Genomic DNA, 17,803 nt, shown 5'->3' with positions numbered 1-17,803 from the left:
AGACGGAGGCTGAGGAAGGACGGATGGACAGCTGCACGGTGCGGGGAGGCCCACCGTGGACAAGAGGAGACAATTCAATTTTAATCGATGTTGCAAGACAAAACATCATGCAGCAGTGGACTCCTCCCTTTGGCATGTCTCTGGCACAAGATAAGGGAGCGTTCAGATGTCCAGCTGCAATGTAACAAACAGCGAGTAGAGACATGGTTCATGAGTCCAAGGACTTCACAGAACTTAATCCCAAGTTAATAAGCCACAAGCAGAGCATGCTAAATCAGCCTGGCACCCATCACATACTCTGCAGGACAAGAGACCCAGAAGTGTCCCTGACTCACTGGGTGCAATCAGATGCCGTTTTATCACCAGGTCTGTGTGACCTCAGCTGCGCAGTCATGCAAAGTCTTTTTGCAGCCCATTGTGGGGGTCACCAAGGCCCCCAGAGGAAATCGGAGGTGCCGCACTCCCCCCAGGAGACCCCTGAGGGCTGCTCCCACCAGCCCGGGGGCAGAGGCGCTGCTCTCCACCCGCAGGGGGCAGGATGTAGGAGGGTGGACAGCCCGGTGTCCACTCGGGCTGGGGAGGGGTCATAGTGAGGTGCTGGGCGAGGGAAAGGGCGCACCCTGTGTGCTTGGGGGATCCTGGGAGCTGGGCAGTTCTCCCAGAAGGGCAGTCGACGTTCCCGCGGGGCTGAGGCCGTGGGGCCAGCTTGCAAGGTGGAGCCACCTGTTGAGACTTCACAGCGTATGGGCCCTCCTGGGGGGACTGAGAGGACGTCCTCTCTTCGGAGGGCCAGACAGCCTCCTGGGGGCCCAAGGCCAGTGGCCCCGCATGTCCAGACCGGGGTGGGGGGCTGCACTGGAGACCGTTGGCCCCTCGGCACGCAGTGGGTGGGCTGAGCCTGCTGGGGGCTGGCGGGGATTTGTCAAGCAGGAGAAGAACGAAAGTAAACTTTCTGAGGCTCACGTGGGGCCGGAGAAATGCAGTCTGTGGAGCATGTCACTGCTTTTGCGTATTTTATTGTTGCATTTTTGCTTTAAATCCGTAAAAATGAAGTTGTGTATTACTGTATTATGGGAAACTGCCTCCACTCTTCAAGGTCATCCATCCTCTAGGATAAAGTGACTTAAAACCTGGGCCACTGAAGTGGACGACGGACATGCGGGGCCACCGCAGGGCAGCTCAGAGGAGAGGCAGTCCTTCAGGCTGGGAAGAGGGGGCCCGGCTGCGGGTGGGCAGCCCTCGCTGCCCCTCCAGGGAGAGGCCTGGGTGCCGGGAAGGAGAGGCCTTGCAGCGCTCCCCGGAGGCAAGAGATAGGCATGTCCTCTGAGAACCTGAGCCCCCGGCGTCACAGGAGTCTTGGGCTCTGAATGTCCCAAGGCTTCCCTTCCATCCCACCTGAGTGCCCTGCGAAGGGCATTTTAACAAGCACCCCAGGCAACTCGCCTGCACGGGAGAGTGTAGAAGCACCCACCTGCTTTTCCCTCCTAATGGGCAGGGCGTCCTCCTGGGCCAGGCATCTCTCACGGAAGAGCACATACACATGCTCACACACGTGCATGCACACACACACACACATGCGCACACACACACACACACACACACACACACACACACACACCACCAGAGCTCCTTTTCCCTGACTCCGTGATCACAGGCATGTCGACAGAGCCCCCACCAAGGCCCCTGGTGGACGGGCCCCTGTGAGCCCCTAAACTGGACATGCGGCATGAGCAAGAAAACGCTGGTGGGTTCCTCAAGCAGTAATTACCATATGACCCCGCAATCCCATTACTAGGTCCTAAAGATTGGAAGCAGGGGCTCGAGCAGACACTTGTCCACCAATCTGCATGGCGGCGTTACCCACAATTCCGAGATTGAAGCCGCCAAGTGTCCCTCAACAGATGAATGGATAAACGAAACGGCCCATCCGCCCCGTGGAATAGTATTCAGCCATGAAAAGGAATGCAGCCTGCCAAATTGTATACTTGAAAGTGGTTAAAACAGGAAATGTGTCATGTTGCGTATTTGTTACCACAATAAAGATTTAAAAAAATAATAAGAACGATGTTCTGAAATTGCTGTGACATGGGTAAACCTTGACAATATTATGCTGAGTGAAAGATGCCAGGCACAAAAGAACAAATGCTGTATTTCACTTACATGAAATATCCAGAATCATCAAATTCACAGAGGCAGGAAGATTAGACGTTACCAGGAGGCAGGAGAGGGGAAGTGGAGCAGGGGATACTTTGCCTTTCTAAAGCTGGCGGAATGCGATGTACCAGAAATGGAGCAGCTTTTAAAAAGGGAATTTATCAAGTTGCAAGTTTACAGTTCTAAGGCCTTGGAAATGTCCAAATTAAGGCACCAATAAGAGGTTACCTTCACTCAAGAAAGGTTGATGCCATCTGGAACACCTCTGTTCAGCTGGGAAGGCATATGGTGACATCTGCTACCCTTCTCTCTCAACTTCTCATTTCACAAGGATTCCCCAGGGGCGTCTTCCTTCTGCATCTCCAGAGGTCTCTGGCTGTGTGGGCTTTCTTGGCTCTAAAGCTTTTTCCAGAATGGTTCCCTCTTAAAGGGCTCCAGGAAGCCACCCCACCTTGAATGGGTGGAGACACATCTCCATGGCAACAATCAAAAAGATCCCACACAGCAATATGGAATGAGGACTAAAAAACATGGCTTTTCTGGGGTATACAACAGTTTCAAGCTGGCACCGAGAATTACTGCTTAATGGGAACAAAGTTTCTGTTTGTTCCGATGGAAAAGTTTTGGCCTCGAGTGGTGGTGATGATGGCACAACATTGTGGATGCAATTAATGCCACTGAACTGTACACCTGAACATGGTTAAAAGGGGACGTCTTACGTTATCAATACTATCACAGTAAAACCAAAACAAAACCAAAATCGTCGGTTGTGTCCAGCCACTGACATGGAGGTGGTGGCCATCAGGACGTGGCCCAGACTACACGGCTCGTGCCACCAAGCCTTGGGACTAGGAAGGTGCCAACTCCTGGCAGATGTTCAATAAGTAGAAACAAGCCAAAAACCAAATGGTGCCGAAGATGCAAAGAGCAGCCAGGGGAGAACTGATTTGCTTCATGGCCTCCTTGGGATCCAAAGTACTAACAAAGAACACTGATGAAAGTCGTATGAATTACTACCAGGACATATATCAGCATGATTTTATTTTTAGATTCTTAAAGACAATTATTTCAACATACGTTAAATATCAGGAGTGCCATTCAAAAGGCCCAAATGCAATGGAGGAACACGTTCAATCACAGCTCACTTTCAACAGGTATCTCTTGTTTCTACTGAAAAAGTAACAGTGAGTTCCATCGCAGCCAACACTCTTAAATAATCTAGTTATGAAATGAATGTTTATAAGGCTTCAGGCAGTTAAAGCCTTCAGTGTGATACTGCATCTTCATATCTATACAATTTTCAACAAGATTATTGTTCTAGTTTGCTAGCTGCTGGGATGCAATATACCAGGAACACACTGGCTTTTAAAAAGGGGAATTTAATAAGTTGTTAGTTTACAGTTCTAAGACCAAGAAAATGTCCCAATTAAAGCAAGTCTATAGAAATGTCCAATCTAAGGCATCCAGGGAAAGACACCTTGGTTCAAGAAGGCCAATGAAGTTCAGGGTTTCTCTCTCATCTGGAAAGGCACATGGTGAACACGGCATCATCTGCTAGCTTCTTCCCCTGGCTTCCTGTTTCATGAAGCTCCCTGGGAGGCATTTTCCTTCTTCATCTCCAAAGGTCGCTGGCTGGTGGACTCAGCTTCTTGTGGCTATGTCATTCTGCTCTGCTTTCTTTGAATCTCTCTTTCTTCAAAACGTTTCCTCTTCTATAGGATTCCAGTAACTAATCAAGACCCACCCAAATGGGTGGAGACACACCTCCACCTAATCGATCTTAACAACCACTCTTGATGAAAATCACAGCTCCAGGGAGATGATCTGATTACAGTTTCAAACATACCATACTGAATAGGGATTAGAAGAAACAGCTGTCTTTACAAAATGGGAATAGAAGAAATTCTTTACAAAATGGGATTAGGATTGAAACATAGCTTTTCTAGGGTACATACATCATTTCAAACCAGCACAATTGTCTACAGTCTTAATAACCATTCAAAGAACAAACCATTGGTTAAACCACATCAGTGTAAGACACAATAAAGTAATATAGGCCCCTAAATCAAATGGTTAAATGTATGAACTATGGGTACTGACACCTATTATTTGATTCTCTCATAATAATTAAAAGTTGGTTCTTAGGAATTTCAAAGAACAGATAGACAATAAATTCATCCAGCAAGAAAACCCTAGGTAAGAGAAGTGAAAGCAATTTCCAGAATAAACTAATTAAGGTAAATAAATATCTAGATGCCAGCAAAAAATAACAAATCACACCAGGAAAACTGAAGATATGGCCCAGTCAAAGGAACAAACCAGCAGTTCAAAAGAGATACAAGAGCTGAAACAATTAATTCAGAATATACGAGACATGGAAAACCTCATCAAAAACCAAATCAATGAATTGAGGGAGGTTATGAAGAAGGCAAGGAACAAACAAAAAGAAGAAATGGAAATTCTGAAAAAACAAACCACAAAACTTATGGGAATGAAAGGCACAGTAGAAGAGATGAAAAAAACAATGGAAACCTACAATGGTAGATTTCGAGAGACAGAACATAGGATTTCTGAACTGGAGGACAGAACATCTGAAATCCGACAAGAAACAGAAACTATAGGGAAAAAAATGGAAAAATATGAACAGAGACTCAGGAAATTGAATGATAATATGAAGCGCACAAATATACGTGTTGTGGGTGTCCCAGAAGGAACAGAGAAGGGAAAAGGAGGAGAAAAACTAATGGAGGAAATTATCACCGAAAATTTCCCAACTCTTACGAAAGACCTAAAATTACAGATCCAAGAAGTGCAGCACACCCCAAAGAGAATAGATCCAAATAGACATACTCCAAGACATTTACTAATCAGAATGTCAGAGGTCAAAGAGAAAGAGAGAATCTTGAAAGCAGCAAGAGAAAAGCAATCCATCACATACAAGGGAAATCCAATAAGACTATGTGTAGATTTCTCAACAGAAACCATGGAGGGGAGAAGACAGTGGGATGATTTATTTAAATTACTAAAAGAGAAAAACTGCCAACCAAGAATTCTATACCCAGCAAAACTGTCCTTCAAAAATGAGGGAGAAATTAAAACATTCTCAGACAAAAAATCACTGAGAGAATTTGTGACCAAGAGACCAGCTCTGCAAGAACTACTAAAGGGAGCATTAGAGACAGATATGAAAACACAAAAGAAAGAGGTGTGGAGAAGAGTGTAGAAAGAAGGAAAATTAGATATGACATATAAAATCCAAAAGGCAAAATGGTAGAAGAAAGTACTATCCATAGAGTAATAACACTAAATGTTAATGGATTGAACTCCCCAATCAAAAGACATAGACTGGTAGAATGGATTAAAAAACCAGGATCCTTCTATATGCTGTTTATAGGAAACACATCTTAGACCCAAAATAAACATAGGTTGAAAGTGAAAGGTTGGGAAAAGATATTTCATGCAAATAACAACCAGAAAAGAGCAGGAGTAGCAATACTAATATCCAAAAAATTAGACTTCAAATGTAAAACAGTTAAAAGAGACAAAGAAGGATATTATGTACTAATAAAAGCAACAATTCAGCATGAAGACATAACAATCACAAATATTTATGCACCAAACCAAAATGCTCCAAAATACATGAGGCAAACTGCAAACACTGAAAAGAGAAATAGACACATCTACCATAGTAGTTGGAGATTTCAATTCCCCACTCTCATCAATGGACAGAACATCTAGACAGAGGATCAATAAATAAATAGAGAACTTGATTACAATAAATGAGCTAGACTTAACAGACATTTATAGGACATTACACCCCACAACAGCAGGATACACCTTTTTCTCAAGTGCTCATGGATCATTCTCAAAGATAGACCATATACTGGGTCACAAAGCAAGTCTCAATAAATTTAAAAAGATTGAAATCATACAAAACATTTTCTCAGATCATAAAGGAATAAAGTTGGAAATCAATAATAGGCAGAGCACCAGAAAATTCACAAACATGTGGAGGCTCAACAACACACTCTTAAACAACCAGTGGGTCAAGGAAGAAATTGCAAGAGAAATCAGTAAGTATCTCAAGGCAAATGAAAATGAAAACACAACATATCAAAACTTATGGGACACAGCAAAGGTGTGCTAAGAGGGAAATTTATTGCCCTAAATGCCTATATCAAAAAAGAAGAAAGGGCAAAAATTCAGGAATTAACTGTCCACTTGGAAGAACTGGAGAAGAACAGCAAACTAACTTGAAAGCAAGCAAAAGAAAAGAAATAACAAAGATTAGAGCAGAAATAAATGAAATTGAGAACATGAAAACAAGAAAATCAATAAAACCAGGAGCTGGCTCTATGAGAAAATCAGTAAGATTGATGGGCCCTTAGCAAGATTGACAAAAAGAAAAAGAGTGAGGATGCAAATGAATAAGATCAGAAATGGAAGAGGAGGCATAACCACTGACCCCACAGAAATAAAGGAGGTAATAACAGGATACTATGAACAATTTTATGCTAATAAATACAACAATGTAGATGAAATGGACAACTTCCTAGAAAGGCATGAACAACCAACTTTGACTTGAGAAGAAATAGACGACCTCAACAAAGCAATCACAATTAAAGAAATCAAATCAGTCATTAAAAAGCTCCCCAAAAAGAAAAGTCCAAGACCAGACGACTTCACATGTGAATTCTACCAAACATTCCAGAAAGAATTAGTATCAATCCTTGCTCAAACACTTCAAAAAAATTGAAGAGGAGGGAAAGCTACCTAATTCATTCTATGAAGTCAACATCACCCTCATACCAAAACCAGGCAAAGATATTACAAAAAAAGAAAACTACAGACCAATCTCTCCAATGAATATAGATGCAAAAATTCTCAACAAAATTCTAGCAAATCAAATCCAGCAACACATTAAAAGAATTATACATCATGACCAAGTAGGATTCATCCCAGGTATGCAAGGATGGTTCAACATAAGAAAATCAATTAATGTAATACATCATACCAACAAATCAAAGCAGAAAAATCACATGATCATCTTGATTGATGCAGAAAAGGCATTTGACAAAATTCAACATCCTTTCCTGTTGAAAACACTTCAAAGGATAGGAATACAAGGGAACTTCCTTAAAATGATAAAGGGAATATATGAAAAACCCACAGCTAATATCATCCTCAATGGGGAAAAACTGAAAACTTTCCCCCTAAGATCAGGAACAAGACAAGGATGTCCATTATCACCACTATTATTCAACATTGTGTTGGAAGTTCTAGCGAGAGCAATTAGACAAGAAAAAGAAATACAAGGCATCAAAATTGGAAAGGAAGAAGTAAAACTATCACTGTTTGCAGACGATATGATAATATACATCGAAATCCCGGAAAAATCCACAACAAAACTACTAGAGCTAATAAATGAGTACAGCAAAGTGGCAGGTTACAAGATCAACATTTACAATTCCAATTCCAATTGCAACTAAAAGAATAAAATATTTAGGAATAAATTTAACTAAAGAGACAAAAGACCTACACAAAGAAAGCTACAAGAAATTGTTAAAAGAAATCACAGAAGACCTAAATAGATGAAAGGGCATACCGTGTTCATGGACTGGAAGACTAAATATAGTTAAGATGTCAATTCTACCTAAATTGATTTACAGATTCAATGCAATACCAGTCAAAATCCCAACAACTTACTTTTCAGAAATAGAAAAACCAATAAGCAAATTTATCTGGAAGGGCAGAGTGCCCCGAATTGCTAAAAGTATCTTGAGGAAAAAAAACGAAGCTGGAGGTCTCGCGCTGCCTGACTTTAAGGTATATTATGAAGCCACAGTGGCCAAAACAGCATGGTACTGGCATAAAGATAGATATATTGACCAATGGAATTGATAGAGTGTTCAGATATAGACCCTCTCATCTATGGACATTTGATCTTTGATAAGGCAGTCAAGCCAACTCACCTGGGACAGAACAGTCTCATCAATAAATGGTGCCTAGAGAACTGGATATCCATATGCAAAAGAATGAAAGAGGACCCATATCTCACACCCTATACAAAAGTTAACTCAAAATGAATCAAAGATTTAAACATCAGGTCTAAGACCATAAAACAGTTAGAGGAAAATGTAGGGACATATCTTATAAATCTTATAACTGGAGGTGGTTTTATAGACCTTACACCCAAAGTAAGAGCACTGAAGAAATAAATAAATAAATGGGAACTTCTCAAAACTAAACACTTTTGCGCATCAAAGAACTTCATCAAGAAAGTAAAAAGACAGCCTACACAATGGGAGACAATATTTGGAAATGACATATCAGATAAAGGTCTAGTATCCAGAATTTATAAAAAGATTGTTCAACTCAACAACAAAAAGACAGCCAATCCAATTACAAAATGGGAAAAAGACTTGAACAGACACTTCTCAGAAGAGGAAATACAAATGGCCAAAAGGCACATGAAGAGATGCTCCATGTCCCTGGCCATTAGAGAAATGCAAATCAAAACCACAATGAGATATCAACAAAACAGAAAATGACAAGTGCTGGAGAGGATATGGAGAAAGAAGCACACTTACTCACTGTTGGTGGGAATGTCAAATGGTGCAACCACTGTGGAAGGCAGTTTGGCGGTTCCTCAAAAAGCTGAATATAGAATTGCCATATGACCCAGCAATACCATTGCTAGGTATCTACTCAAAGGACATAAGGGCAAAGACACAAATGGACATTTGCACACCAATGTTTATAGCAGCATTATTTACAATTGCAAAGAGTTGGAAACAGCCGAAATGTCCATCAACAGATGAGTGGCTAAACAAACTCTGGTATATACATATGATGGAATATTATGCAGCTTTAAGACAGAATAAAATTATGAAGTATGTAACGACATGGATGGACCTAGAGAACATTATGCTGAGACTAACCTAAAACAAAAGGATAAATACTGTATGGTCTCACTGATATGAACTTGACATAAGTGAATAAACTTGGAATATTTCATTGGTAACAGAGACTATCAGGAGATAGAAATAGGGTAAGATATTGGGTAACTGGAGCTGAAGGGATACAGATTGTGCAACAGGACTGAATACAAAAACTCAGAAATGGACAGCACAACACTACCTAACTGTAATATAATTATGTTAAAACACTGAATGAAGCTGCATGTGAGAATGATAGAGGGAGGAGAGCTGGGGACATAAATGAAATCAGAAAGAAAGATAGATGTTAAAGATTGAGATGGTATAATCTAGGAAAGCCTAGAGTGTATAATAATAGTGACTAAATGTACAAATTTTAAAAATGTTTTTGCATGAGGAAGAACAAAGGAATGTCATTATTGCAGGATGATGAAAATAGATGGTAATTAATATCTTAAAATGTCACCTTATGTGTGAGACTAAAGCAAAAAATGTTTATTTGTTACAAAATTTATATTTTGACAAGTGCATCTCCTCATATAACTTATGTAGATAGCTGGTTGAACAACATAAGTACATGGAACCTTAGGGAGGACATGAGATTTTGTTGGTTTGTCCAGAGTGATGCCCTGATGGATCCCAGAGTGACTCGATCAGTGAGTGGAAAAGTATTTGCAAAGCCCCCTCGGGGAATGGTGAGAACAGGGAGAAATTTACCTTCCCCAAGTTGAATTCTTGATATTCTCACAAGCAGTGTGGACAACCAAAGCTATAGGCTGAGCCCCCAGTCTTGGGGTTTGTTCATATGAAACTTAACTCCACAAAGGATAGGTCAAGTCTACTTAAAATTTAGGCCAAAGAGTCACCCCCAAGAGAGCCTCTTTTGTTGCTCAGATGTGGCCTCTCTCTCCAGCCAACACAACAAGCAATCTCACCACCCTCCCCCTGTCTACGTGGGACATGGCTTCCAGGGGTGTGGACCTTCCTGGCAACGTGGGACAGACATCCTAGAATGAGCTGAGACTCAGCATCAAGGGATTGAGAAAAACCCTAGAATGAGCTGAGACTCAGCATCAAGGGATTGAGAAAACCTTCTCAACCAAAAGTGTAGGAGCCAAGGGTTAAAACAAGACCTGCAGGTTTTGTTGGGAGCAGCTGGTCTCAGGATGGAGGCAGTAAACTGTGGAGATTGTTATGTAGAGCAGTCTGGGAGGAAGAGAATATTTACCCCAAATGGTTATGTTAAGTATGAAGGAAGAACACTGAAAGATAAGAAATTTGTTCCCTCAGGAAATGCATGCATGCCTATTGTCATCCTGTGGTATATAACCAGGATCTGGTTAAGAATAAAGTTGTCTGATGTCTGATGTAAAATTAAGCTTCAGACCCCCTGAACCCATCTGTGTCTGTCTTTCTTTTCTTCCTTTCTTTCTTTCTCATCATTCCTTAATATCCTTCGAGCTCTGTTTCAACAGGAAGCAACACAAAAGGGGGAAGAGTGAAATGAGACTAAGTGTCAATGGCTGAGAGATTCCAAAAAGAGTCGAGAGGTTATCCTAGAGGTTATTCTTATGCATTAAGTAGATATCACCTTGTTATTCAAGATGTAATGCAGAGGCTGGAGGGAACTGCCTGAAAATGTAGAGCCGTGTTCCAGTAGCTCTGTTTCTTGAGGATGATTTAATAATGATATAGCTATCACAATGTGACTGTGTGATTGTGAAAACCTGTGTCTGATGCTCCTTTTATCTACCTCATCAACAAACGAGTACAACATATGGAATGGAAATAAATAATAGGGGGAACAAATGCTAAAATAAATTTAGTTTGAAATGCTGGTGATCAATGAAAGCGAGGGGTAATGGGTATGATAGGTGTAATCTTTTTTTTCTTTTCTGTTTTCATTTTATTTCTTTTTCTATTGTCTTTTTATTTCTTTTTCTGAATTGATGCAAATGTTCTAAGAAGTGATGAATATGCAACTAAGTGATGATATTGTGAATTACTGATTATATATGTTAATGTTTTATTTGGCTTGTTAAATTTTTTTAATTAATAAATAAATTTTTTGGAAATGTTGGTTCTTAGGAAATAAACTCTCTAAAGGCAAAATTCACCTGATTTAAGTTTTGACCCAGAAGTTCAGACAAGAGTGAAGTCCACAGGACTTATTGGATACACATATCTCCAGGTAGCTCTACTCAAGGGTGGGGCAATGCAAGGTCCATTTTTCCATTTTGCTAAAATTTACGTGTTCAATTCATGATTTAAAACTTCTAGGCTTTCATCCCTCCAGCGCATCTGAAGAAACAGTGTGCCACTGACTTAAGAGTTCTGTTTCTCCTTCTATTGCTTCAAACAGAAACATTCTCAAGTGTCTGCATGTTTCAGAAGGTGAACTTCTGAAGGTGATCACTTCTTAGAAATAGTCCGGTGCCATCAGGACTCTAAAGTAAGGGGGAGGAGAAGACAGAAAAGCTGAAACACAAGGTTCATATATTAAGTTTTACCTAATCCATGACAAGCCAGACCGTATAAAAATGTGGCTCTTTGCTCTTTTGGCTCGAAAAGTTTGAGTCTTGATGTGGAAATGAGCACTTGGCTATCCTCACAGCTTTCTCATAGTGAGACTGCCAGGGTGGTCTTGACTGGGGGGTAAGATTTGTTACTCTTAGGCATGGTCTTCCAGGCTCTCATTTCATTTGGGGCCTGTTCCCATTTGACTTTAGCCTGTTCCAGACCCCCTTTCATTTTTAGGAAAAACAAGTTGGTCTCTGGGTCTTCCATTGTCATTCCCGCTGGGACTGGGTTGAGCAGTGAGCTCTCACATCTCCTGCTCCCTGGTTGCTGGTCTCATTACAAGGATGTTTTCCCTGCCTGCAGACTCTTGTTGAGGTTGCTTTAACTTTTCTTCGAATTCCTCTAAGCCAGTCACATCGTTAGAGTGAAGATCTGTGTACCCGCCCTCCAAAGCTTTCCCAATTACTTCGTGCTCTTTCCCTCATAGAATGGACTCATCTCACGTTTTGAAGTTTGTTTCCCTCAGATGAACCTTTTTTGGAAACAGGTTCTTTACTGGTCATCTTGTATCCTGGCCGGGCAGAGGTTGTGTGGGCCCCATCTGGTCCTGCAGGCTGAAGTTGCTGACCCTCCACATCTGCCCCTGCCGGGTCCCTCTTACCAAGGCTGCCCGGACTCCCCCCAACTTGATTAGTCTTCCTCATTCATCCCTGAGCTCACGTTCTTTATCACCAGGCGCTACAAGTCCTCTAGGATGGACAAAAAGATGATGATGATGAAGATACCATGATTTCTGTGGATTGATTCGTGTCTCCCTGAAAGACGTGTTGAAGTCTTGTTCCCTGGAGCTTCAGAATGTGAACTTTTTTGAAAGTAGGGTCATTACAGATGGAATAAGACACGTGAAGATGAGATTATGCTGGAGTGTTCTAGGCCCTCACTCCAAAAGGACAGGTGTCCTTATAAGGAGAGGTGACTAGGAAACGGACAGATGGATGAGCGGAAAGTGTCACCTGCAATGGAGGCAGTAAATGCCAGGCTCTCAGGAAGCCTCGGCCAGAGGCCGGGAGAGAGGCAGGAACAGACACGAGAAGAAGATCCCTGGTTCTGGACTTCGGTCTCCAGAATTATAGCACAGTATGCTTCTGTTGAAACTAAGATGAAGATGGTGGCAATAATGACGGTGGTGATGATACCAACAATGATGATGGTTGTGATGATGATGATGATGATGATGATGTCTATGGCAACGCTAATGATGATGATGATGATGGTGGTGGTAATGAGGATGGTGGTGATGGTGATGATGAAGATAGGTGCCAATGGCCCATCTTCACTGACCACCTCTATGCCAGGTACTATTCTAAGCTCTCCACCTAAAGTTCCTCATTAAATCCTCACAAATGACCTTAAGAGGTAGGTGCTAATTTTATCTCCGTTTCTGAGATGAGCAAAACCACAGTCAGGTAGAGTAACTTGCCTCAGCTGCTAGTATGTTGAAGCTGGGACTGAACTCCAGCAGCCTGGCCCCAGTGCTGCATTCCAACCTCCATGCCATGCCGCACTGGGCACCATTGTAGTAAAGCATGGAGCATCACACTCATAACTATTGGACACACTTTCTGCAAGCCAGCCAAGCCCATAAAAGGCAAAGGGACAGGGACAGCGAAAACATGGACACTGGACTGAATCCCAGCTCTAAAACCTACTAGCTCTGTTATCTTGGCAAGTTACAAAACTTTTCTCTACTTCAGCATCTTCATCTCTAAAGTAGGGTGATGATAGAACCCACCTCACAGGGCAATGCTGAGAAATAAATAAGTAAATAAAGTAAAGCATGATTAAAAATTACCTGAGGAATCCCACTTATGAAAGAACGACAAGGTTTCTTCATAGCAGCTTTAATAACAGAAGCCTTCTTGAGTCACCAACAGCCACATGTCATGGGTCGAATCACGTTCTTCAAAAAGGTATGGTGAAGTCCTAACCCCTGCAGCCTCAGGATGTGACCTTATTTGGAAACAGCGTTTTGGCAGATAGAGTTTGGAACAATGAGGCCATACTGAGTGGGAGATCCTCTAATCCTATATAGCTTTTGTCCTTCTAAGAGAGAGGAGACAGACAGATGGACAGGAGAGCCTCTGATGACAGAGGCAGAGGCTCAGTGCAGCAGCTGCAAACCAAGGTGCTCCAAGGACAGCCGGCAAATGCCAAAAGCAACGAAGCGTCAAGGAAGTTTCTCCTGGACAGGTTCAGAGGGGGCCTGGCCCTCTTACCCCCTGACATGGATCTCCGGCCTCTGGAATTGTGAGTCAGTGAATGTCTCTGGTTTTCAGCCTCCCAGTTTGGAGGCTTAAACTGGGAGGTAGTTTGTTACCACAGACCTGGGATACCAGGGCAGCATCAGGGATTCTTATCTAGGGAATCAGACACATTTACAAGGCCATTCCAAATGGCCTTACAGTAAACGGAAGTACTAGGGTTCCTTGATGTGTTTGCTAATGGTTACGATGATGGAGGGAGCCCCGGCTCTCTGTCACTGCACCGTTTAAGCCTGACAAACATCTGCCTATAAGTCTGCACATGGGCCTCCATGGCTGTCTGTTCTAGTTTGCTAGCTGCCGGAATGCAATATACCAGGAACACAATGGCTTTTTAAAAGGAGAATTTAATAGGTTGCTAGTTTACAGTTCTAAGTCCAGAAAACATCCCAATTAAAACAAATCTATAAAAATGTCCTATCAAAGGCATCCAGGGAGAGATACCTTAGTTCAAGAAGGCCAATGAAGTTCAGGGTTCCTCTCTCATCTGGAAGGGCACATGGCAAACACGGCGTCATCTCCTAGCTTCTTCTCCTGGCTTCCTGTTTCATGAAGCTCCCCGGGAGACATTTTCCTTCTTCATCTCCAAAGGTCGCTGGCTAGTGGACTCAGCTTCTTGTGGCTATGTCGTTCTGCTCTGCTTTCTTTGAATCTCTCTTTCTTCAAAATGTTTCCTCTTCTATAGGATTCCAGTAAACTAATCAAGACCCACCCAAATGGGCGGAGACACACCTCCACCTAATCCATCTTAACAACCACTCTTGATTAAATCAGATCTCCAGGGAGATGATCTGATTACAGTTTCAAATATACAATACTGAATACGGATTAGAAGAAACGGCTGCCTTTACATAATGGGATTAGGATTAAAACATGGTTTTTCTAGGGAACCTGTATCATTTCATACCAGCACACTCCCCATACATTTTTTTTTTTTTTTTTTTTTTTAAAGGAAAGACAGAGAGAAGGAAGGAAGGATAGAAGGAAGGAAGGAAGGAAGAAAGGGAAACATTTTTAAACATTTTCTTGTTTTATTGTATTCTGTTTCTCCGTTTTTGTTACATGGGCTGGGGCCGGGAATCGAACCGAGGTCCTCCGGCATAGCAGGCAAGCACTTTGCCCGCTGAGCCACCGCGGCCCGCCCACCCCCATACATTTTGATATCTCAGGGTTGCATAGCAAAGCATCCTTTAGCTTTCCAAAAAAAAAAAAAATTTCCCTTAGATTTTCTCCCCAAGAAAAAGAAATAGATTATAAGTGATTTGATATCTCCACATCTATGAAGGCAAGATGCTCTATTCTTCAGACATTACACTAAAATTCTGTCTCCATTCGGAAGTGGTCATAAATGTCACTTATCCCTTATCCAGTCCAAAGAGAAAAAAGAGTGGAAAAGAAAAAGGTGCTTTGATGCAGCTCATTTTCTTGGGCAGCGCTCCTTCAGGATCCAGAAAAGAAGCATTCAGATGAAGTCCCATTACTTCTTACCAAACTGTGCTCCCATCAGCCATTTCTCTCCAACTCCTTCCAGCACTGTGACCTCAGAAAGATGAGGAGTGAGAGCTTGGGTCTTATTTAGGGTTTAGCACAGTGCTTGCCCGGTCCCCATTACCTAGGCCATAAGTCTTGAATGAATGAACAACAAAAAATCTTTCCTTCAAACCCGAGTCTCTGTCACCATTTTGGGTTGTGCTTTCTATTCTTACTTATTTTGATTGGTTCAAATAGCACTGACTGCTCTCGCAGCCAGAGTTTCTCCAGGTGGCAGGGCTGGTTTTGCTCCTCTCAAAGCTCCCCAACTCCGAGGACTTTTCCCACGCTCCGGGGTTCCTCCCTCTGGAGGCCTGTGCTGGCCCCCGGGGAGGTACCTAGGCGAGGGGGGTGCAATTAGCCCCTCCTGCTGCCCAGAGCCACTGCCCAGTCTTCAGTGGGTTCGCCTGAAACGTGCCTCCGAGCCAGCCCTGGAGCGAGCTCCCGAATGGAGTTAAGGGGTTCTACTCTAGAGTGGAGGGATGAGCCCCTAAAAGACACACCTCCCACAGAAAACTACGATAAATTCAGGACAGAATGCAAAAACAAAACAGAAAACTACGCGAGAGCACTCAAGAGTGAATAAAAACAGGACAATTTTGGAAAGGACTAAAACTTGAAGTGGGTCACTGGCAAGGGGCGAGTTCCCCATTTTTGCTAGTTTTCTCTTAAAGTAGCCACAGCTGTAGAAGGGAAAGGACAATCCAGAGGCCAAACCCAAGATGACCCCGATACTGGAATTATCAGACAACGATGCTTGGTTAGGTAAGGAAGCATACTCTCTCAATAAAGGAAAAGACAGGACATTGCAGCTGATAAATAGAAAATATTTAAAAATGGCCCAATGGAAAGTTTAGAACTGAGTAATGCAATATTTGAAATTTAAAAGAACCACTAGATGAGCTTAATACCAAAATGGAGATGACTCCAGCAAGAGAGTTAAGACCCCCCTTGAATGGCTGGGTCACAGCTACGTGGAAACAACCTAATCGAAAGGCCCCACCACAGCAGGTCAGCACCCACAGGATTGGATTAAAACAGCATGGTCTTTTCTGGGCTACAGAAGAGTTTCACACCAGCATGGAACCTTCTGTCATTTCTTTTTAAATTTTTATTATGGTAATAAATACATAACATGGCATTTACTATTTTAAGCACTTTCAAGTGTACAACTCGGTGGTGTTATTACATTCACCAGGTCAGGCCCCTATCACCTCTTTCTAGCTCCAGAACATTTTCACACCCCAAAGGAAACCCCCTACTCATAAAAGTCACTCCCTCCTGTATGTTCCCCAAAGCCCTGTTCAACCCCATCCCCTGGCCCCGCGGATGTGAATCCATCTGTACACAGGATCTTTGAGGATCCCAGTTAAGCTGAGGCCAAATGAACCAGGGAAGACCTGAGTCCAGTGTGGCCGGAGCCTTTTCAGCACAAGAATTTTGGACACAGAGGGAGACAGAGGAGACGGACGGCCTGTGACGGAGGCCCAGGACAGACGCTCCCCCAGAACGCCGCCGCCATCAGAGAAGGGGGGATCCGGCTGCACCCTGATGTTGGATGCCCGGCCTCCAAAACTGTTGGAAAATTGATTCCTACAGCCCCACCCCCACCCCCACCTGCACCCCCGAGGCTTTGTTCCATCAGACCCTGCAAACACAGACGCTCCGACCCCCTCCTCCGCAGCCCTGGCAGCACGCGTCCACTCCCCGCCCTGCGGATTTGCCCATCGGGGGATTCACGGCCGCGGGATCGGACACCACGTGGCCTCTGTGTCTGGCCCCTTTCAAGGTCAAACTTGCATCTGGGAAACGTTCTGTGGACATAAAGAAGCTGTTCCAAAAGAGCAATAAATTTCCAAGCACATTTTAACAAGTAGTTACAGAACAGATTTTAAAGTTTGTATGGGTTACAGATCGATGATGTTTCAGTTTTTCTTCTAGCTGCTCCAAGACACTGGAAACCAACAGAATTACCAATATAATGACTCAGGAGGACACTGAAGTTTTGAAGATAACACTAAAGCTTTTCTCTGGAAGAGGCCTCCACCCCAAGTCCATTTTTAAGAAATCATTACCTTTTCACGTGTTAAGAAATGCCTCGAAATGATCGAATTTAACCAAGGATAATTAAATTTTCATAACAAAGTCATGCCCCAGTATCAGATTTCAAACAAGGAAATACTGACGATGGAAAAAGAAGAAAGGGTGCTGGACTGTCATGTCTCCCGCCACTTCTCTGAGACTTGCAATGAGCTAAGATTTGATGGGAGCAGCTTCTGGGTCCCCTTCCCAGCTCCTCTTCCTAATTGCAGAAAATTGAGGTGTATGACATGCCCGGTT

General features: G+C 42.8%; 1 protein-coding gene and 1 pseudogene across 1 annotated transcript in view; both read right to left on the bottom strand.

The window, feature by feature from the left end:
- LOC143664822 (uncharacterized) overlaps positions 1-17,769 on the bottom strand; it is a 28,024-nt gene extending 10,255 nt beyond the window's left edge. Inside the window, exon 1 of the mRNA XM_077138215.1 lies at positions 17,650-17,769. Within this exon, the coding sequence (XP_076994330.1) occupies positions 17,650-17,683 (34 nt within the window). The 5' untranslated portion in view covers positions 17,684-17,769. The remainder of the gene's footprint in view (positions 1-17,649) is intronic.
- LOC143664818 (pre-mRNA-splicing regulator WTAP pseudogene) lies at positions 11,420-12,175 on the bottom strand (annotated as a pseudogene).
- Positions 17,770-17,803: the final 34 nt, after the last annotated feature.

The sequence above is a fragment of the Tamandua tetradactyla genome, chromosome 2, assembly GCF_023851605.1.
Source record: "Tamandua tetradactyla isolate mTamTet1 chromosome 2, mTamTet1.pri, whole genome shotgun sequence".
Taxonomy (NCBI): Eukaryota; Metazoa; Chordata; class Mammalia; order Pilosa; family Myrmecophagidae; genus Tamandua; species Tamandua tetradactyla.
This window is presented reverse-complemented; position numbering and strand designations above follow the sequence as displayed.